Here is a 23219-nt window from a genome sequence, read left to right as displayed (position 1 = left end):
CAGTCACAGCCCTTAAGGCCAAACACAATGCCAGACACACTAGTCATTGGTGACTCCATAGTCAGACACACTGACGTCCCGCTCACCAGACTGAGTAAGGAGAAGGTCACAGTAAGCTGCCTGTCGTGTGCTAGAATCCGCCACATAACGCATGCACTCAGGTCTCTCAACAGCAGGTACAAGTACGACTCAATCATTGTCCACGCTGGTGTTAACGACCTGAGATGTACCTCCTTGGACTACATGAAAAGAGACATAGAGGAGCTCTCTGATTATGTAGCCCAAGCAGGTATGACCCTGACCTTGAGCAGTATCCTACCTTCACCAAGAATGATGCCACAATACAGAGATAAGATGATCAGCTTTAACAATTGGCTTAAACTCTGGTGTCATTCAAAGGGGATCCAATGTCTGTCTGCCTGGGATGACATGCTGGACAAGCCACGCTGCTTCGCAAGGGACGGCTTGCACTTGTCACCCCTGGGATTCCGGATTTTGGCAAAGGCTCTTGCCACCCCCATAGTGCCTTTTTTAGGCAAGGCTCAAATTCTAAACCTACCACCCTAGAACAAAACAAAGAAAACAAACTAAAGGTAATGCTGCTCAATGCCAGAAGTCTCAACCTCAAGATGCACGCACTCGAGGCCCTTCTCAGTATGGAGAACATCGATGTCTGTGCTGTGACAGAAACCTGGTTCAAGGCTCCTGAGAGCACCCCAGCACTATCAGGTTTTACCTCATATCATGCGTTCCGGCCCCAAAACCCGGACAATACCAAGAAAGGAGGAGGGGTATCCATATTCATCAAGGACACCCACACCTCAAGATTGGTGGCATTGCACGATGCATCGGAAACCATCCAGGTGCAATTAACCATAGGCAAGACTGCTCTGCAATTTGTAGCATGTTACAGGCCACCCTCGCAAACTCAGGAACCTCATATGGCCTTTCTGAAAACACTGGAAGGGATAAATGTATCTCCGAACACCATCATACTAGGTGACTTCAACTACCCTAATATAGACTGGCAACACTACTCAAGCCCAAACACTCTAGCCCAAAAGTTCCTGGAATTCATAAACTCAAATGCCATGGAACAACTAGTCACCATCCCCACAAGAGGAGAAAACATACTTGATCTCATCATCACGAACATGGGAGCACATTGTTCAATGCCGGAAGTATACCCCTCACTGGTGAGATCTGATCACAAACTAATCTCGCTGGAGGTCCTCATCCCACCCCCACCTGAAATGAAAAAGACCACAGTAAAGAACTTCTCGAAAGCCGACTTCACACTTCTAAAGACTAGTGTGGTCTCCTTTAAGGCCCCTGAGCCGGCGGTTAACATTACTCAAACCGCTGAATCACTTACAAATGCCTTCTACCAGCACCTGCAGGGCTGCATGGATCAGGCAATCCCAAGCAAAACAAAGACTCTTTGTACCAAAGGCAAGCGTCCAGTCTGGTGGACCCCAGCCATAAACAAACTCTACAACAAAAAGAGAAAGTTACTACAAGATAGAGCAAAATCCTTAAAAGGTAAGATACCGCTGATCACTATAAGTAAAAAGCTAAGAGCGCTCATAAAATCATCCAAAGCTAATTTTGAGAAAAAAATAGCTAAGGACTCTAAAGACAACCATAAGGCATTCTTTAGCTATGTCAGAAACCTAGGAGGAAACTCCCAGATATGCTCAGAATTAGTTCAAAATGATGTGAAGATTACTGATCCTACAGACATTGCCAACATACTGGCTGAAAGGTTCAGTGCAAACTTGTCCCCCCCTAAAGGAGAGATATCTATACCAAATGATTGTAGCCCCCCAAACATCTCTAACGCCCAGGTGAGAACTGCTCTCTCCAAGGCAAAGAACACAGCATCCATGGGACCTGATGGTGTCCCCGGCTGTGTGCTCCATGAACTCAACGAGGAATTAAACCCACAGTTAGGACAGCTGTTTAATCTTAGTCTCACCTCCGGATCGTAGCCAGGAGTGGCGCACAGCGACTGTGGTCCCACTCCACAAAGGCGGTGCCTCCACCGACCCTGGAAATTACCGTCCCATTAGCTTGACAAGCCTTATCTGCAAAGCCATGGAGAGGATCATAATGGATCTCATAAATAAAGACATAGGGAACTTGCAGACTTTGGATCCAACCCAGTTTGGCTTTGTCAAAGGCAGATCATGCCTTCTAAACTTGGTTGACTTTTTCGAAACAGTCACCAAGGCCATTGACGAGGGAAAGGCAGTCCATACAGCCTACCTAGACCTGGCGAAGGCTTTTGATAAAATACCTCACTCGGGTATCATTGAAAGGCTCATCAACTTAAATGTAAACCCATACATTACAAGATGGGTTGCAAACTGGCTGAGTGACAGAACCCACAGGGTCAGAGTTGCTGGCGCCATGTCAGACTCAAAGCCTGTCACAAGTGGTGTCCCACAGGGCTCAGTCCTGGGCCCACTCTTGTTTGGCATCTACTTTTCTGAAGTACAAGCAAACACAAGAGGGTTATGGCTGACAAAGTTTGCAGATGACTGCAAACTGGGCGCCGTAGTTGAAAACACATCCGACACAGATATCCTTCAGAAGGGTCTCACAGAAACGGACAACTGGTGCCAGAGCCATGGCCTAAAGTTAAATGCCAAGAAATGCATAGTCATACCCTTCGGGAAAAATAAGGTTACCCCTAGCTACCATATAGGTGGCAATCCCCTGAACACAGAAGAAGTTATTAGGGACCTGGGAACCCAGGTTGACAGTAGCCTTTCATTCGACACTCATATTGCTAAAGTAGTTAGGAAGACCTTCTACATTGCCCACCTTATCATGAAGGGATTCACATCTAGATCAAGGGAAGTCATAGTTTCCCTATACTCATAACTCATCAGACCAATGATAGAGTACAATGCCCCATTCGGAATGTATCTGACCCGACACTTGCAGCAGCTGGAGAGGCCACAAAAGTTCCTCACCAAAAGGATAAAGGGTCTCAAAAATCTGTCTTATGCTGCCCGACTGAAAGAACTCCAGTTATATTCAGTTGCTTACCGCTTGCTCAGAGGTGACCTATGCCTGACATACAAGGCCATGTCAAACCCAGATTTGATGAACATGCTTCATCTCAAAAAATCTAGATCCCTCAGAGCCACAAGGGCGGGAGACTTAAACCTCGACACGGTTATTAATAGGACGTGCTGGAGGGATAGATTCATCACCCAAAGACTCCCTATACTGTGGAACAAAATCCCGGTTTATGTGAGGGTAGAGCACCTCGCTGGCCTTGTTCAAGAGGAATCTTGACCAATGGATGGGAGATCGCAGATGCACCCCAGGGGTTACCTCAGTGTCACTGCTCGACAGAGGCACAGCAAAATAATGGGCATAGTTTCTCCAAACTAAAGGGGTGGCGTAAGCCACAAAACTATGGGCTAGGCTTATAAATGCCCTCGGGCAGATAGCCTAGTATGAACCTATGAACCTATGAACCTAATGGTACCTAATGTCTATATGGTCCCAACATCAGCATCCCCTGACATTCCAGATTCTTCTTTTGGGATTTGTGAAAAGGGAACTACTTTGATAGCCAAGATCAGTTTTATCTGCATCTTGGTCTCTTGTTTTCCCTTCCAGCTCCAGAACAGTCTGTAACTACAGTTACCTCAGACTTTGCTTGTGGAGTGGTGTCTGTGGGAGTAAATGTGCAGGGCGTTTTGAACAGAAAGGACAGACAAAAAATAAACCTAAAAGAGCTGTTACAATAACGGGCACTCTTAGCACACCAAGACTGTTACAAGTGTTTATAGACAACACCAGAGTGATGTAGCACATAAAGAAACAGGAGTACTGGATCTTACCCTATGTGCAGACTAGGCAGAGTAGCCTGGGATATATAGCCTTTAGCACTGTCTCACTCTACAGGTATCTTGCATTCTGTCAGAGCAAGCTTCTGTGGCAGACAAGCTGAGAAGGTCCTCGACAGACCTTTGGGAATAGAAATTGAATTAGAAGTATTTCAGGATTTGATCCTGCTGTGCGGAGCACCTCAGAGAGAGCTGTTATCCTCCATTCACAACAAACTGGCAAAATTCTAGTCCAGACCTTCTTGCAAGCAGGCCTGGAAAACAGATACATTTCATTTCCTTGTACATGAATGTTTCTGTATGCTTTTCCATCCTTTCTATGATATCCAGAGTCATTCTGAAGATTCAGAGGGACTCTCCACAAATGCATTTTGGTGACTCCCTTCTGTCCCAAGCAGCTGTGGTTCTTGCTTCTTTGTGGCCAGGGGCAATTACCACAAGCTTCTTCACACAATACAGGGGTGTTGTATGATGCAGATCAGCCTGAAACAACTTCATATAACTGCCTTTGATGATAGAGCTTTAATATATTTAAGTCACGTATTTTCTGAGGGCATGCAGTAGGTACTACTGGAGGCAACGACACCTACTAGTAGGAAATTATATATTATTAAATGGAAAATATTTTCTATTTGGTGCCACTATAGGAACCAAGAACTGTTAAGGCGAGTATTTCTCTGGTTCTGCGATATTTGTAAGAGTTGCTATCGTCTGGCCTTGCTTAGTCCTGTAGCAATGTTCATTTGCCATTTCAGCATGTCTGTTCATGGATCCTCCCCTTTCAGTGAATTCCTGTGTTGAAATGTTTTTGAGAGGTGGTTTGCATACTAGGCCACCTAGAAAACAAGTGACTCCTCCTCGGGATCTCAACTTTATTTTGGAAAAATTAACACCCACTCCATTTGAAATTACTCTTCAGGCTGAGTTGAGGTTCATAAGATGCAAGTCAGTTGTACTGATGCTCTGACTTCTGCGAGAAGTGCATCTGAGTTGTAAGCTCTCATGGTAGGTCAGCTTTATTTCATTTTCCACAAAGGTAGAGGATTCCTTGAGAACTAATACTTTTATGCTTAAAAGTGTTTTCCAAGGTAAGCTATCCATCTCCCTGTCTTCTTTCCAAAGCTTAAAAATGAGGAAGAAAGGATTCTTCATACTCTAGATGTCCAGGGACAGCTCTGATATCTTAACAGAACTAAAACCTTCAGAAACTCTGATCGGTTATTCATTTCTTATGAAAGCAAGAAAGGACACCATGCAACAAAGCAGGCCATTTCCAAATGGTTGTCGTATGGTATTTTCATTTGTTATTCTAGCCACAAGACGATTGCAGGTAAGGTCATGACACACTCAGAAGGCCTTGGTTTCATCCGTGCCTTTTTGAAAAGGGGTAGATTCTAGAAGCAGCAACTTAGTCCACCATGTATACCTTCACAAAACATTGCAAACTGCATCAGGTTGTATTAGGGTCATTCTCAAGGGGCTACTGGACCATTATCCTTCTTCGTCCCAGTTAGTGTAAGCTATGGTAGTCTTCCCCTGTAGCTATGGCTAACACAGTACAGTTGTTTAAGTAAACTTACCATAACGGTTGATGTTTGAATGATCACTACTGCATTAGCTGTTCATTCAAAGCCCTTATAGCCTAACTCTCATTTGGCATGAATGCTGTGGAGCTTTGTGCCCAAACAGCTGATTTTATTCAGCTGTGGTCAAGCTGATATTGGTTTGGATGTGTGGAAGGCACCCTCAAGCTCTGGAACTTCAAAGGCTGTTTTATACTAAGCAGAGTATAACGTGAATACCTCTGAGGCTCCTTCAGCAGTGATTTACTGGCATAGCTGTGGCAGTCCATGCCTCTGAACCACTGGATGTGATGCCTCTGTATAAAAGCTCATATCACATTTTCACTGTGAGATTTTGTTTGAAATGTTCGGGCATTAACAGTGTGGTGAGCTACAAAATAAGTTACTAGTTGTGTGGTCCAGGAGATCAGTAAAGGAGCCTAGCTCATTTTTCCAGTTTTCCCAAAGCACTGCCTAGTTAAGTGAATTGCTGAAGGTCACACAGTAGGCAAATGAAGAATGAAGGAATCTAACCCGATACCACAGAAAGTACACTATTAACAGTGCAGCACCTTAATGCTCTCCGCTAACTGCCAGAACCAAAGCCAACTCCCAAGGGGGCACCAGATTTGAAGTGGGTACCTCTTTATCTGCAGTCAGATGCTCCATCATTAAACTATACCCTCATTTCAGAAACTGTATTTAAGATTGCAGTTTTGTTTTGGACCTGGCACTTTAGCATAGAAAGGTAGTCTTCTGAGAAATCTAGGAGAAACCTCAGTTTGCCAGCTTGGCAAACTCCTGTCTCTCTCTCTTACTCTTTCAACTTGAGCTTCTGTCTCATCTCCCATAATGCAGTGCTACTTCCTTCCTTCACAGCTTCTCTATTTGTCGCCATTCCTGTCAGATACGATCCTCTCCTGCTTGAGAAGATAAGTGTGTTTTGGACTTTTCTCCACATAATTCCTGTCAAAAAAGTCAAGAAAATAATCTTGCTTAGTGTTAGTTTTTTTTCTTCATTTGCTAGCGTTTTATCTTTTCCTTTCTGCTCCTAGATATGTCATTCAACCTGTGCCATAAGAAAATAATTTTTCATTTCTAGTAACATAGATTTAGGTTTCTTTACTTTTGTTTTCCTGATTCAGTGCGAACTGCTACTTTTGCAGTGCTTAGTGTGCTTGCATAGCCATGGTATAATTCTTGTTATTGCTGTATTTTTCTTTTTGTTCTCAGTGTGGGGTATGGCAATGGCCCTGGGGTTTAGAAAATGTGACTTTGAGATTATACTCCAGGAATCCTTTATCTTGAGAGTGGTGTACCTGGATCCAGATCATATGAAGGAGCTGTGTGACATGTGCAAGTCCTTTTGCAAAAGGACACTTGGAGAGAAAGAACAAGTTAATGTTAAAAAGACTCCCCACCCCAAAAATGGAAAAAAAGTAAAGATGAGAAAAAGGACAAGTGGACAGAAGCGCAGATTGCAGTCGGTCAGTCTTCACTCAAGCTTTCTAAGTCAGATCCTTAGTCATTTAAGTCCTTGCAGCGGGTGGCCCCATTACAACCTCAGCCAGGTGCATCTCAGAGATCCCCTTCCCTTTCTGCTGCACTGACCTTCCCTCAAGGAGCTTGCCTGTCTGATGCTGTAGTTATTCCGGATCCTTCTTTAAGGAAAAGAGCAAGAAGCTTTTCGTCAGAGAAAAGGCATCTAGAATCCAGACCTTTCTCTGTCCTTTCATCAGATTTGATAAAGTATGAGTCCCCATCATGCAGTGTGTTTTGGAGTGCATGATGAGGGCCGTGACAGGAACTCAGATTAAGATGGATGTCATACCATACCCCCTGTATCTAAGGCAGACAGGGCAGAACCCCAAGCATCTATTTCTGCTTCTTCCCCAGGCCTAGTTTGGCAGAAGGAGTCTTGGAACTGACTGTTTTATATTTGCTGTCTTTAGTGATGCCAAGAGGCCGCAGCCCTTTAAGGCAAGATCAGTTGGTCCCATCACTCTTGGTTCCATTTCTCTACATCTTGAAAGGGGCTAGGCCCTAGGAGATCTGTCTTGTGTTTTTATGTTTGTGCTGGCACCAATCCTGTTGAGGTTGTTCACTGCATGCAGCACTTCGGCATTTGATACATCAGTGCCAAAGACATCATCAGGTTTTGGGATTGATGTTCCTCAGTATCAGACCATCTTTGACGTCAGCCCATTTGGTGCTGAGATTGGCTTCTGTACCCGTTTCATCTGCTTCCACAGGTACGTCTACATTTGAAGACCTGGAGAGATTGATCACTGTGTCTATGACAGGATGGCACAGACCCACTAACTTTGGCTCCACTCTGTACAATTGGCAGTTTAGAATTTTAGGCATTGATCATGAGCTTATCACAGTTTCAAAGAGCCTCCGAAGAAGACACTTCAGTGTGAGACCCATCCATTTGCCACTTGGATGACTCCCATCCTGAAATGCCAAGAAAGAGGATGTGCAAGAGGAGACGCACAGACTCTCCACCTAAGTCTGTTACACTGGATGCAGACCTTGATGATGTGATCCCTGCCAAATGACCCCAAATTCAGGGAAATTTTGGAATTAGAGGAGGAAAGGTTCTTGGCCAATACACCCCCCCCCCCAATTCCCTGATGAAATTCTGATGGAGGCTTTTCCCACTATTACTCCTGCATCTTGGGTAGTTCCCGCCACTGACTGCATGATTCATCTGACAGTGGGAGGAGCTTGGTTGTGGCCAGTTGTGGCTGAGCGCATTTCAAGGAAGTCTAACAAGATGCTGTGCCCATCTAAGTAAAGACTGTTTTGGAGTTAGGGTCCTGTTGCTGACTCAGTAGTGGCTGAAAGCCCATCTGTCCCTTCCACCTGACAAAGCTTCTAGAGCTGTGGATAAAATTTTGTCATTTTATGCTTTGAATTTCCTGATGTACACTAAACATTTCCAGCACAAGCAAGCTGAACAAACCCTCGATACAGTGAGAAGACCTGTGACACAAGATTCTCTCAGACCACTAGAGGCACAGGTGTCCACTATGCTTAACATATGTGCTCTGTCCATGTGCCTGTTGTACAACACTGTTGATGAAGTAGGCAAGAACAGCTGAGGCAGGTATTACCATACTCCACTGTGCTTAACACAGACTTTGATTTTGTGGTATGCTTTAAAGCATCCTTCATGAGTGCCTCCTTTGAGCCCCCAATGTTGAGATCTCAGGTGAAGCAGAAGCTGTAGAGCAAGCAAGAATGTAAGACTTTGCCTGCAGAGGGAGTCAACTTCACAGCCTCTCAGAGATCTGTTTCAAGGAATCAATAGGATCCTCAGAACATGTGGCTTAAAAATCCTACAGGCAGCCCTCTGACCAGTTTCAAGCCAGACTGTTGTATAGCAGTAGCTGGTTTCTCTTCACCAGATGCTTCCCCATAGGCAGAGGTAATTCACAAAATCAGGGTTTCACGACAACTTCTCAGGAAGGCAGCAATGTAATCCATAGAGACTTGCCTGTTTCATACTCTTGGCAGTCTGGGGTTGACTCAGACTGCAACAAGATGTATGGATGACCATCAGACAGGACAAGTGGCCCAGGGAGATAGTATTTGGAGGCAGTATAATTCTCTGTTCCAACTTATTCAGCCAGTTCTCTCAACCACTTGCAGATGTACCACCTTATGGAAAGCAGAGGTGGAAATGTCAAGCCTCCTGTCTGAAAGAGCCACCCAAGAGACCCCCCCCCAAACCAGAGAGTTCCAGGGTTTATTCAAGATTCTTTTTGGTTCCCAAGAACAAAGGACCTTGGGCCCATTCTAGATCTCAGCAGCCTGAACCAGTACCCCAAGAAAACCATATTACAGGTGGCCATGGTGTAAGTCATAATTCCTTGTCTCCAGGAAGAGGATTGGATATAGTCATTGGACCTTCAAACTGCTTACCTGTGCATCAAAACTGCCAAGGCTTTCAGGAGGTAGCTAATTGTTTTGGATTGGAGATGGTCCATCTTGTAGCACTTGCTATTTGGTCTCACCACAGCTACTGAGGTATACACCAAGTTCATGGCAGTGATTGCTCCTCACATGAGGCTTCAGATGCAAATTCAGATCTTCCCATATCTAGGTTGTTTGACAGAGTTGAAGTATTTTTAAGTTTCCATGATGCAGATTGTGAAGATGTTATACTTGAGTGCTGTGGTACAAGCAAGGCTTAGATCTTTGGAGTTCATTATCAGAAGTGTAAGACATCAGGACTTGAGTACTTGCTTAGGTTTATGTCAGAATGCTTTTTAATCTTGTGTCATAACCTTAGATTAATTTGTATGGGATTTTGGTTCAGTAGTTAACAGCTGTGTTTGTATGGGATTTTGTTTCAGTAGCCAACAGCTATGTCCCATATGGCTTAAAGTAGTGTTTGTATTGGACTGTGTTGCATAAACCCCACCATGTTTGGTAACAGTTCCATGTTTCCTGTGCTTTAACTTAGTTTATTTTGCAAAAACTTTTTTTTCTTATTCTTTACTTTATTGCTTCAGGACTTCACCTTTGAAGCATATGATCTTTGCTCAGAAATATGAGCCGTAATGGTCTGCTTCAGAGGTCAGAATTAGTTATTTTGGCTGTGCTCAGTCATTATTGTTTAAAATTGTAATTTAATTTTCTTTACTTGGCACATGTACCACACATCAAATACCATTTTTTAAAGCTCCCCTGATAGAACTGAGAAAGCTTGAAATGGGACATGGATGCATTAATATAAGCCTCGTCTTAGTTTCCTGTTAATGGAAGAATCTGACCAGACAAACCCTTATCTATTTGTCTCTCTTGTCCCTACTTTGTGACATCTATGTTCTGTGTATGTCAATGCAGTCTATGATATTAAAACTGGTTTTATTGATGTCACTTGTAGTAAAGGAGAGAGAGATGTGAAATGTTAAAGAAATTGGAACTTGTGCTTTCCTGCACAAGACAAAATTATGATGAATGAAATGGAGAGAGCTTAAATACGACCTGGTTCACAATCACCTTAAGTATGGCTTAATTCAGTTTTCATCAGAGTTTTCAGGGGTTCTTTAATTTCATCGGTTCAAAAAATAAAATGTAAGAAAAAATTAGGTCTCATTTGGGTGTTGGAGCCTACTTAAGTATATATGAAAAAGTAGACACTGCATATCAGTAAACAATTAGTAGTTATTTTACATTGAATTTTTGATTTTTTTTATTATGAACCTCAAACCTGTAGTACTTCACAGTTCACTGTGTTAAAAAGAAGTCAGACGTGCTCCTCTAAGATACACCCTTTCACATAAAAATACAGTTCATTACAAAATGATCAGTAAGCATAATTTTAAATTGGAGAAAGCTTACCATGAGGTTGTTTCAATAAGATTGTTATCCACTACAGTTGCAATACATTTATTTATTTTTGAATTGTGCACTATGCAGATGCTTCCTCCTCCTCTTCGTCCTCCATGGGCGGTGTTTGCAGCCTGTTTACCACAACTGTCAGCCCCAGCATGCACTCCTCTGCTTCAGTCACTGTCCAAGCGGCTATGCAAGTAGAAAGCAGTACCTCAGAGCAGGGGGTAAGTAACCAAGGGGTAAGTGAAGTGCAGACCTGTGAGAACCAGTTCATTAACAATGCAGCCCAGCAGCAGCAGCTCCAGGCCACACCGAAGAGACAAACTGTATTGAATATCTCGCCCCCACCAGAAGATTTGTTTGATAACAGTCGAATGTCCTGCCAGGATGGCGGGGACATGGCAGATTCAGAACACAGCAACAACATGTGGCTGGATGACTCTGCTTCCAATTTCAGTGTCGCAAGCAGCCCCTCTTACAATGATAATACAGAGGTACCACGCAAGTCAAGAAAACGTTCACCTAAACAGCGGCCTGGACTTAAACAGCACCAGAATGAAGAAACCATCATGGATGTTTTTGATGCAGACAGTGCCAGGGGGCCGCACTATGTGCTTTCTCAGCTGGGCTCAGATGTCAAAAACAACTTGAAAGTTGGAAATGGGTTGGTATTTATTTATTTTTTTCCTGGCATATATAATGTAAATTTCTGGATGTCATCTGTGCATGTTTGCTGAGTTGTAAACAATAAAAAAAGTATCAGTTGCAATTATTTTGTCATCTTGGCATTTCTGTTTTCATACAGGCAGAAAGTGTAAACTAGGCTTAATGTGTGAATGACTGAAGACATGCTAGGGATTTTTGCTGGACATTTGGTAAGAAGCATTGTTAATTTTTGTGACTCAGTTTTAGGACATGCAGACATTGTTTTCTGTGCAACATTTTTCTTTCTTGATGAGCAGACACCGTTTTTCATATGAACTTACAAAAGAATTACTGGAAAAAGGCTCAGTAATGAGTCTCTTCGACTTTCTCTGTCCACCTCACACTTTTTCCTTCTGTCTTACATAGCCTTTAACCGCATGAGTTGAACTTTATTTCTTGGAGGGCCTTACAGATTTCTGCTACCTTGTCTGTAAATCACGTCCTCTTATTTTAGTCTTTGGTCTTTTCCCCTCTACAGTGTTTCATGCCCCTTCATCTTGTATTTCCTCTTTTATTGTCTCCCACCCCATTGTATTCTTAGTGTTGTTCCCATGTCATTTTCTACTTTTTCTCCCACCATCTGTTCATACCAGGCACTTTTGAGTACCTCTTCATAGTTCAGAGTATTCATTCAGAGTATTCACACCAATCAATGTTAAGTTGTCAATCTCGCCTTCATTCTTGCTGGATGGGTTCGGAGCCGATCCTCTGCTCCGACTCGGCACTTGCTAAGCTCGAGAGCTAATTTTACCAGCTCGAGGCAACCCTATATCCTATGATGCAAGGCGGAGATTACTCAGATCTCGTTTGTCGCTTCGCTAACGAGGTGCCTTCTTTTACCAGCTCTAGGTAAGTGAAATTTTTAGAGACTTTTCGTCTACCCCCCTTTAACTTTTTATATATATATATATATATATATATATATATATATATATATATATATATATATATATATATATATTGTATTTTTGTTAATTATTGACTCACTTTAGCCCTATTCCCGTCAGTGTTCCCTTCTTTTTGAGTAAGTATTCCTTTGTCCCTAGTCAGGCCTTAGGCCTTCCCCTCCCTAAATTTTTTCCTGTCAGGGATTGTTTGTGTGTGACTGTGTGTTCTCCCTGGTTAATTTAATTTAATTTGTTGGACTGAGTGTTTTTGTGTGCGAGTGTGTTACTGGTGTTCATCGACACAGTTATGTCGAAGGACACTAAGGTCTCAGGCTTCAAGAAGTGTGATTCGTGCTGTCAGAAGATGTCTCTGACAGACGGTCACACTTCTTGTGTTTATTGCCTGGGACCTTCGCACCTGCAGGACTCTTGTGCTATCTGTCATGCTTTCAGCCCAAGAGTCCTGCAGGAACGAAAAAATAAGCTCATATTAAGGGACTTATTAAAGCCCGAGAGCTCCCCGACTAAGACGTGCCGGGGAAGCCCTCAAAATCTGTTAAGCCTTCTGCTCAGGCTTCCAAGCCGTCGGCTTCAGGTCCTTCCTCACCAGGCTCGAGATCGGCTCCGGCCGGAGCCGATCTTTCCATACCAGTCTCAGTATTGGATCCATCCGACGCTGATACTGCCAAATCCAGACACTCAGTGTCGGTTCCGGCTGGAGCCGACATATCTTCGGCTCCGATGGCTCCATTGATCTCAAAAGAGAGATCTCTAGCCCCTTCAGTGGAATCTATACATTCGGCTCCGAGATCCCCCTTGCTGTCAGAGCGGAGCCATCGGAGCCGATCTTCTGTCATCCAGGCTATCTGATCACGACCTTGAGAGAGTGGTGAGTAGACTATTAAAGTCTCAGGCATTGGCCCAAATACTCCATAGCCCATCTCAACAGACGGTAGCTATATCACATCCACCGAACATTCCTCCTTCGACTCTCTTACAGAGCTCGGAGCTGGAGCTCCTCGGAACCGGTACCGTTGTGACTTCGGAGCCGATACCACCCCTTTCGGCTCCGTCGTCCTCGGCTCTGATTTCCTCCTTGAGACCTTCATTGGAGGGATCCGGGCGTCTAGTCTCTCTCGTCGGCTCCAAGGGGGCGAGTGGCATCGGACCCTTGTCCGACCCCGTTCTCCCTCTCGGAGCTTCGGCGTTGGTGAGCTCGGCCCCGACATCTGCCTCAGAGCCTTCCCTCTCGGTGAGGCCTTGGGTTCCTATCTCTTCGGAGCGGGAACTTTCTGGTCTCTCTGACGGGGGAGCCTTTGAGGTGATGAGGAGTGTACTAGCCCCTGGGCTTAGTCAACGGACAGTTCCATCAGCTCCTCCCACTACAGTGCCTGCTGACGTCTCTTCCCACTCTCTTGCTCCCGGATCCGGAGATCCAACGCCTCAGGTTTCCCCATTGGGAATATCTTCCTCTTCCTGGGCTTCTCCTGATCCGTCAGGAGAACCCCCGCGTAAGAGGACATGTAAGAGGAAACATTTAGACTCCCCTGAGTCTACTACATCAGATACTGACTTGGATGAGTCGGAGGGATCCCCAAGGTCCTCCTCTGAGGATGTCTCATTTTCAGACATCCTTGAAATCCTTAAACAGAGGGGGAACTGACCCTCCCTTAATCCCTCCGAGGATGAGTCAGTATACTTGGAGGCATTCGGATCTCGACCCTCCACCTCCAGGGTGTCTCCACCTTTCGACCCTCTCATGGAGGTAGTGGCTCGGAAGGCGTGGATGGCTCCAGATTCGGTGGAACCTATCCCTAGGAGACCTTCAAAATTTATTACTGCCCCACAAAATAGACAATATTTAACAAAGGGTGTCCCAGTTGATGCCATGGTGGTGGCTGCTGCCACCAAGAAGGAATTAGCTGATCCTTCAGTACCTGTCCATCCTCCTAATAAAGACTCTAGGACTATGGACAGGTACGGTAAGCGGATTTTTTCTTCAGCGACTTTTGCCATGAGATCGCTGAACTACTTATGCCACTTCATCCGCCTTCAAAGAGATGTTCTTAAAGAGTTGGGAGAAGTTTTACAGGATCCATCAGCTGCTGGGTCTCAGGATAAGATTAGCTCACAGCTAGGAATCCTTAACTCCATTGCTAACTCCTCCATGAGGCTCATTTCTTATGCAACTGATGGAGCGAGTAGGGCCGCAGGCACAGGAGTGGCTTTAAGGCGTCAGTCCTGGATGCGGCTTTGTAATTTTGCAGACCCCTTCAAGGCGTCTTTCACAAACTCCCCCTTTGATGGCTCGACTTTGTTCGGTCCTCAAGTGAAAGACACTTTGACTAGATGCGAACAAGATGGCAAGACTCTTTCTGCCGTAGGAGTCCATTTCTCCACCCCTTCTAGACCTTACCCCAAAGGACAGAAGGGAGGAAAAATGTGGTTCCGCAAATCTCAAGGAGTCACGCCTGACGCACAAAGTCAGTTTACCCCCAGAGGCAGGGGGGGGTAACAATAATAGACGCCGCCCTAGGGGCAGAGGTGGTCCGCAGAATCAGGGTAGCAGAGAGCCTCTTTCTAACAAACCCTTCCAGCATCCCTGAGATGTTGCCCGATTGTCTGCCTTCGGAGGCAGTCGGGGGGGAAAACTATCGCTGCACCCAATAGCCTGGCTTTCCCTTTCTCAAGACAAATGGATACAGTCAATTATATCTGAGGGTTACAAAATTCCCTTTATTCCAACCCCAATTCAACAAAAGGGAACCCTTCCAGACGTTCCACCCGGTCTAAGGGAATTAGCAGTACTAGAAATATCAAAACTGCTAGTAAAAAGAGCCATCCAACCAGTCCCAGCGGACCAAATAGGATCCGGAATCTACTCAAGGTTCTTTTTAGTTCCAAAAAAGACAGGAGACTGGAGACCTATATTAGATCTCAGCAAACTCAACAAGTTTGTAAAGAAATCAAGATTCCGGATGGTCACGCTTCAGTCTATTCTGCCCTTTCTGGGCAAGGACAATTGGATGTGCTCGATAGATCTTCAGGATGCGTACTATCACATATAAATTCACAGACGCTCCAGAAGATTTCTCCGCTTCTGGCTGGGGACCAGTCACTTCCAATTCGGAGCCCTGCCCTTTGGACCCACTACAGCCCCCAGAGTGTTCACCAAATGCATGGCAGTGGTTACGGCTCACCTGACACGTCAAGGATTCCAGGTGTTTCCATATCTAGATGACTGGCTCCTCACTGCCACCACCAGGCATCAGCTTCTCCAAGCCAGAAATTACACCATTCACACTTGCAGAGGGCTAGGAATTTCTATAAATTTCGAAAAATCTGCCTTGTCAGTATATTACTTTTATAGGCGCAAGATTGGACACCGTACAACTTTCAGCAAGGTTGACAGACCAAAGGATCTTGGACATTCAGAGACACGTCCAAGTGATTCTATTCAGCAACAAAATTCAGGCCAGATTTGCTCTGAAAGTACTGGGTCTTATGGCGGCCGCCATAACACTTCTTCCCCTCGCCCGCTTTTACATGCGGCTTCTACAATGGATGCTATTCACCCAATGGTCCTTTCAACAACTTCCCATGCATCATGAGATCATAGTAACTCCAACTTGCAAAAGACATCTGACTTGGTGGATATCGTCCCCTCAAATCCATCAAGGCAGACTATTTGTTCCTCTTGCCCCGGTTGCCACGGTTACATCGGACGCCTCCCTGATCGGGTGGGGGGGCATTATCAGGGCAGAATGGTCCATGGCACTTGGCAACCTTTCGAGTACCATCTGCACATAAATGTTCTGGAGATGAGAGCAGTGCTTTTAACGTTGCAAGCCCTCAACGACTCTCTTCCCCTGGGAACTATTGCAGCCCGAACGGACAATATGTCCGTAGTGTGGTATATAAACAAACAGGGTGGAACCAAGTCCTATCCACTGTGTCGAGAGGCTCTCCGACTTTGGCAATGGGCAATCTCCTCTCACCGGTTTCTGATAGCAACGCACATCCCCGGGAAATCCAACATCATAGCGGACAGATTGAGCAGAGCTATTCTCATGCCTCACGAGTGGTCTCTCAGTCAGTGACGGAAGAGATTTTTCAGAAGTGGGGCCTTCCTTGCTGCGACCTTTTCGCTACACCTCAAAACAGCAAATGCCCAGACTTCTCTCTCTTCCCCCTTCCAGGCCATCCCCCCAGAGACGCTCTAACCCAAGATTGGCCCCGGGGACTTCTTTATGCCTTTCCTCCTTTTCCGCTGATACCTCAGCTAATTCAGAAAGCAACCGCCTTGAGAGCCAAGTTGATTCTCATTACCCCTTATTGGCCTCTACAGATAGGGTTTCCGTTCCTACATCATTACCTCTTGGTACAGCCATGGCATCTGGACCCGGTTCCAGATCTTCTGACCCACCAGTCGGGTCATCTGCACCAATCCATACCTTCTCTCAACCTCACTGCTTGGTTGTTCCACTTCCATCCTTAGCCAGGCTTCCTATGATTTCTAATCCTGTATGGGATATCCTAGCTTCCCTAAAATCTTCTACCAGAAAGATTTACACTAGTAAATGGCGACGTTTCTCTTTCTGGGCAAAAGCTAGGAACATAGACCCCTATACTGCTCCAATTAATTTGGTACTGGACTTCCTAGCTGACATGTTTCATTCAGGATCCTCTTCCTCCACAGTGAAAGTTCAACTGGCAGCCATTTCAAATTTTCATATAGGCTTTTTGGACCACAACATTATGTCACATAAACTTTGCAAGGCATTCCTTCGAGGTATCTTTTTATTGAAACCTCCGATTAGAGACCCCCCCACCACAGTGGGATCTAAATTTAATTTTAACATCCTTGATTCTTCCCCCGTTCAAACCTGCAGCTGCCTGTTCTTTGAAATTGCTTTCTTGGAAGACACTTTTTCTAGTTGCCATTACATCTGCCAGAAGAGTATCTGAGCTTCATGCTCCCTGTGTTTGCCCTCCCTATCTAATATTTCACAAAGACAGGGTATCCCTAAGAACTAATCCGTCTTTCTTACCAAAGGTGGCATCACAATCTAACCTAAATCAATCCATTGATCTTCCAGTATTTTTCCCGAATTATTCTGATAGAGTTGAACAAAAGTTACATTATCTAGATGTTCACCGCCAGCTCAGATCGTATCTGGATAAGACAAAAATTTTTAGGAAATCTGATCAACCATTTCTATCCTATGCAGAGAACAGGAAAGGCCTTCCAGTTTCTAAGGTAACTTTATCTAGGTGGCTGTCTTCTGTGATCACTTGCATTTATCAGCTCGGAGGCAAAGAGTTGGTTTCTAACCCAAAAGCCCATTCTACCAGAGCTCTAGCTACATCTACAGCTTTTCAAGCTAGACTTCCAATAGACACTATTTGTGCAGCAGCCACATGGGCCTCTCCTCATACCTTTGTTTCACATTACAAATTAGATTTGGTCTCCAGAGACCGAGCAAATTTTGGTTCCACGATTCTCAAGAATCTGTTCCATTGAGCCACCCAGGATAGAGGTGCTAGGGACGCGGTCCCATCCAGCAAGAATGAAGGCGAGATTGACAACTTAACATTTAGAAGTTATGTACCTACCATAACGTTCCATGTTAGTTGTCTTCTCGCTTCTTTCTTAAGGCCCCCTCCATCCCCCTAGCCTGGTCAGACCGGGAAGATGATACATCTTCTATTAAGAGGTTATTACCTTTTTCTAGCTGTTCAACTCCTAGTGTCACTAGATTATATTGATCCTTTCTAGAGGGTTATGATGTTATTTAGTATCCTTATTTTCTTCCTCCTCTTAAGTTGGAAGAAAATACTGCTATTTCTTTAGCTACCAAATGAGATCTGAGTAATCTCCGCCTTGCATCATGGGATATAGGGTTGCCTCGAGCTGGTAAAATTAGCTCTCGAGCTTAGCAAGTGCCGAGTCGGAGCCGAGGATCGGCTCCGAACCCATCCAGCAAGAAAGAAGGCGAGAGAAGACAACTAACATGGAACGTTATGGTAGGTACATAACTTCTAATTTTAATTGTTTCCAGTGAATACTTGCTACTGTTGTTTTTTTTTTCCTTTGTGCTACCAGAAATAGATATATTATGCCAAGTATTAGCTTGCAGGCTTTTTATTTCTAAACAACTTATCAAAATCTCATGAAGGTTGTTATCACTAGATGAATTGTTATATGTTCATTTATGCCTTCTTGTTATGTATAATCTTTTAATTGTCTTGCTATTCATATAATTAATAAAAAATTTTTTGAGAAAAAAAAAAAAAAAAAGTATTAGCTTGCAGGCTTCCTATGCAGTGGGTGACAGCATGGTCTCATGTTCACTCCCATAACTGTGCTTTTCTTGCCTCATTTAGCATCAGCCATGCTCTCTTACATTGTTCTTGTGATTAGTAGGTGTGATTATAACCATCCTATTCTTTTTCTCGTCTGTCCTCCCTAGTATTGCCCCATTAGAGCTTATCTTGACAAAATGGATAAGACTTCAATAACAAAAATAGATGGTGTAGAAAAATTAGCGTTCTTAATTTAATTTTCCCCGCAATGCATTTTCTAATTGTGTTTTTTAAGCATCTGTATTTACTTACCTTGCAGGATTCATCAGGTTTCTAATGATTTTGCCTCTGTAACCACTGCCCAAGTTTATCTTTGACAGAGTTCTCTTACTGTCCAGTATCCATGCAGGATCTGATGAAGAAATGCTAAACAGGACTTAACCTAGTTTGCATCACAGTGAATATTCAGTACTGTTGCTGATATTGCAGTTGCCTATTCATAATCTAGAGTACAGCCATCAGATGTAGGGAAGTGTTTTCATGAATTGGATGCTCTTTGCTGCACAAATGTGATACACACCTCAGTGTCTGAGAGAGTAATTGAAAAACTGACTTACGGTATTTCTACTTTTGAACCTTAAGTTCATAAGTACTTAATAGTTTGTTCTGTCAGGATTTTATGAAGCCTAGCCTTACATTCCCATGACAGTTTTTAGCCCTTGTATTTTGTATTCAAGTAATCCAGATACAGACAGAGTAAGGATATGTTGGGAAATTTATATGTTGGCCCTCTCCATGAGGGACAAGGATGGTAAACTGGGGTGAATTTGCAGTTGCCCATGTATTTGTCCAAATTACGTTTGAATAAGAAAAGTACTTTGTTTTATGTGAAAATGAAAGTACTTTGTTTTATGTGAAGTGGAATACAGTTCCATATTAGTGGAGTTCTCTGATACATAGTTGTCACTCCAACATATTCTTTGTATGTTGCAAAGGAGATTTAAATCCCATCAGTGGGTTTAAGTGCCACCGTTAGACTTGCAAATGTGTAATAGGTCTGACAGGATAGGGTCTTTTGAGGCTGTATATGTGAAGCAGAGGTTGCCTCTCAGTAGCTTGTATGATAGTAGGAAGAGGAACAAGGCTTTGAAATGACCTGCATATTTTTTTTTAAACTTAAGCTCTTGAGTTTTAGTGAGAAAATGTTGTGGTTGTTCCAGTTGCTACCAGTACATACCAAAAGGGGGTACTTGTACTCCGTGATTGTCTTTGAGTGCCAAGTACAATGGAATGATTACATCCATAGACCTAGATGCCATGCGTTTACATACAAGTTGCACAATGGAAAAAGGACTTTCTTACAGTAGTGGATATGTGGTGATCAAGGGACAGTTCATTGTTGACGCAGGTTTCCTAATCACAGGCTACAGAATCAATTTTCTGGGGTATGCTGTCAGTGATAGTTACAATGGAAGTCATACTTGACAAGTTGAGGGTTGGGGGTTGGTAATAATGGTTTAGGCATTTACTTCACAGACACAGGGTACCGAGTTTGATTCTTACCTCTGAAAGAGAAATTGAATAAGCTTAAAATGACCCACAAAAGCAGCTATAACCCAGTGCTTACCTATGAAACCGTAAAGGATATGATTGTATGTTTTAGTTTTAATGCCATTCATTTATTTGCGCAGGCCCTCTTTGGAGGTTCATGGTGCCTCTGTGGTTTTAAACTTGGTCAGTCACAAACCCTTAGCATTAACTTTGACCGCTGATTAGTAAATGCCAATGGGGAAGTATTCCAGGGACTGAAGCCTGGGGTCACAACTGTTGACAGGTCTTTTGGAGGAGGCAGAGCTGCCTACCTTTATTTTCTGGGTTCTGTGTGTCAGCAATATTTTGTTCATTGAATAACATAGGGATTTAGATTTAGCTCAGAGAGTTTGTATTTGATACTCAACTGTGGGATGGTGTTTAATTCCTTTGCAAGGTTGTAGGTATGTGGTGTGTACCAATTTGACATCATCCATTGATACTGCAACTTTTTCAAAGTCAACCGGGATAAGTAGGCAGGATCTGCCCCTGTCGAATCTGAACTAGCTTGGATTGAGAGTCTGTAGGTTACCTGTATCCTTATTTAGTAATTCCATAATCATTTCCATAGCCTTACAGATAAGGTTGGTCAGGCCGGTGGATCTGTAATTACCCAGGTTCAATAAAGCTTCACCTTTGTGCATAAGAATGCCTGTTATCCTCCTTTTATCTAGCACAAAGTCTGTTTTTTAAGGCTGATATTCAATAGCCTCTGTAGTGAGCCTTACAAGTCACATTTCAAGCTTACCAGTGGGCAGCTTGGTATGTTGTCTGTCCCCATAGAAAATAATGTTGATGGGCTTGGATAGCACTTTGACGACTTGTTCTTGGGAGTTTGGGAGGGGGGTTGTTGATGCAGGTACGTGATTTAAGAACATTAGATGGGGAGGAGTGGTAAAGTTTGTCTGTTAGTAAATTCCCAGTGTCTTAGTATGTGATATCATTAAGTGTTAGATTTGCATGGTGCTGGGCATTTTCTGATGTTTGTAATATAGTTAAACCTTAATAATAATAACAACAACAAAAGCCAATTGTTAACCAGATAAGCCTACTGTCAGGCTAAATAAACTTATTTTGAGAGGGTTCTTCTCACTTCTGGAGCCCAGACCCCTGTCCAGAAGACGTGTGCCCTCTCTGTTACTCCGGGGACATCAACAACTGCTCCAGAGAAGTGCAGGAAGCTTTGGAATCGGTCATCTTCTGATCCCTCCTGCTCTGACTTCTCTCCGGATCTGAGAGGGCCCTCGGATCCAGGGGAGACTGTATCGGTCAAACCATCCTCTCTGCCAGACCCTCAGACCTTGGGTCCGAGCAGCCAGTCTGAGCTGGTAGAAACCATTCAGATCCACAGCTCTTCTTCTCCTCCTGAGCTGGACCCTGGGTCAGACTCCACCAGATTGGAGGTCCCAGAGCCATGATCTACACCGGAGCAAATCTCCCTCACAGGTTGACTGACTGACCCAGCATGTCACTGGTTCTGTCAACCCATTCCTGTGTTTCCTCTAGATCCTCTCTGCTGTCCCACTCCGATATGGATCAGATGATGATGAGTTTTCTCAAAGCCCAGATCCAGCTGGGGATTTTGCCTTCGGCCCATTTTGGATCCATGAGACCTCCGACCCTGATACCGCAGCCTCCTCCTCCAATCCGATCTTCGACCTCTGAGCTGCAGGGCTTAACACTCCAGAGTGGACCTGCATCGGGGCATGGGATATCCCATTTCTCAACTCTGACAGTGTCCCTGACTGGCTCGGCCCTGATTCTGTCGGAGTGGAGTGGATCCTGGATCTGATGCATCAGCACTGGGTCCTCCGAGTTTGTATCAGTTCCAACTTTTTCGGAGCTATACAGCTGGGGGCAAGTGCCTTCTGGAGGCATTGGATCCAGGATGATCTCGTCCTTCTCTCTTAGTGACTTTGGCCTCTGGAGTTGGGGGGCTTCTCTTGGCATCATCGGCATTCCAGGTTGCAGAGAGGGCTTGCTCTACACCACAAGACACAGTTCCTCCTCCAGCAGGTTCTACCCAGTCCCCTGCAGATCAAGGATTTGCTCCCATCCATCTGTTGCATGGTCAGGTCCTCCCGGAGAGTCTCCAACCTACCCCTCAGCAAGGGATCCCCCTGTCTTCAGAGTCCTCCCTTGAAGACCCCGTGATGGAGGCCCCTCTGAAGTGCCACTGCAAGAGGAAGCACCTGGACTCCCCTTTGGAGTCGTTGGCAGAGGATGCTGATTTCGACAAAGGAAAAGGGTCCCCTGATCTCCACCCATTGACCTTTCCTTCAGGGATATCTTAGAAATTCTGAAACAAAAGGGTGGCTTGTCTTCCCAACCCCCTTCCTCAGAGGAGTTGATGTTCCTGGAGGCATTTGGGACTGGACCATCTACAATCCTGAGTTGACCCCCCCCCCTCCTCCATCGGACCAATTCATTGACTTTTATCGCCTGCTGGGCTTGGAAGGAACCTGACACCATGGAGCCAATTCCTAAACGTGTGGACAGCTATCTTAATCCCCCTAAGGATTACCCTTTTTGGAGTAAAGATGTCTTGGTTGATGCCGTTATGGTGTCTACAGCCACCAGAAAGGAGCTTGCCAAACAGAGCTCTATTGTTAACCCCCCGAACAGGGATTCTTGGGCTTTGGACAGGCATGGCAAGCGCTTGTATGCTCAGCCACCTTTCGCTGAGAGTATTGAATTACCTGGCACACTTCATGCGCCTTTAGAGAGATTTGGTTAAGGAAATCTCCATCTCTCTGACAGTCACTGTTGGAGGAAGACCTCAAAAAGGTTCCCCCCCAGCTAACAACTATGGCCTCTATCGCTAACTCCTCAATGAGGTTAATCTCCCACGCTGTGAAAGAAACCTCATGAGCAGCTGGTTCAGGCATAGACCTCGGGAGACATACCAAGGTTAGACTGTGCAGATTTATGGATCCCTTTAAGGGGTCATT

The 23219-nt window shown here is 44.5% G+C and overlaps 1 protein-coding gene across 4 annotated transcripts in view; it reads left to right on the top strand.

Annotated features, from left to right (window-relative positions):
* NFAT5 (nuclear factor of activated T cells 5) overlaps positions 1–23219 on the top strand; it is a 1437387-nt gene that overhangs the window by 625789 nt on the left and 788379 nt on the right. For all 4 annotated transcript variants that reach the window (XM_044081909.1, XM_044081907.1, XM_044081910.1 and 1 more), the window contains one exon: positions 10865–11444. In XM_044081909.1, coding sequence (XP_043937844.1) covers positions 10865–11444 — 580 coding nt within the window. The remainder of the gene's footprint in view (positions 1–10864; positions 11445–23219) is intronic.

This window comes from Protopterus annectens, chromosome 8.part1, assembly GCF_019279795.1.
Source record: "Protopterus annectens isolate FY-2018-M chromosome 8.part1, PAN1.0, whole genome shotgun sequence".
Taxonomy (NCBI): Eukaryota; Metazoa; Chordata; order Ceratodontiformes; family Protopteridae; genus Protopterus; species Protopterus annectens.
The sequence above is the reverse complement of the archived record's forward strand: the minus strand, read 5'-3'. Positions and strand labels throughout refer to the sequence as shown.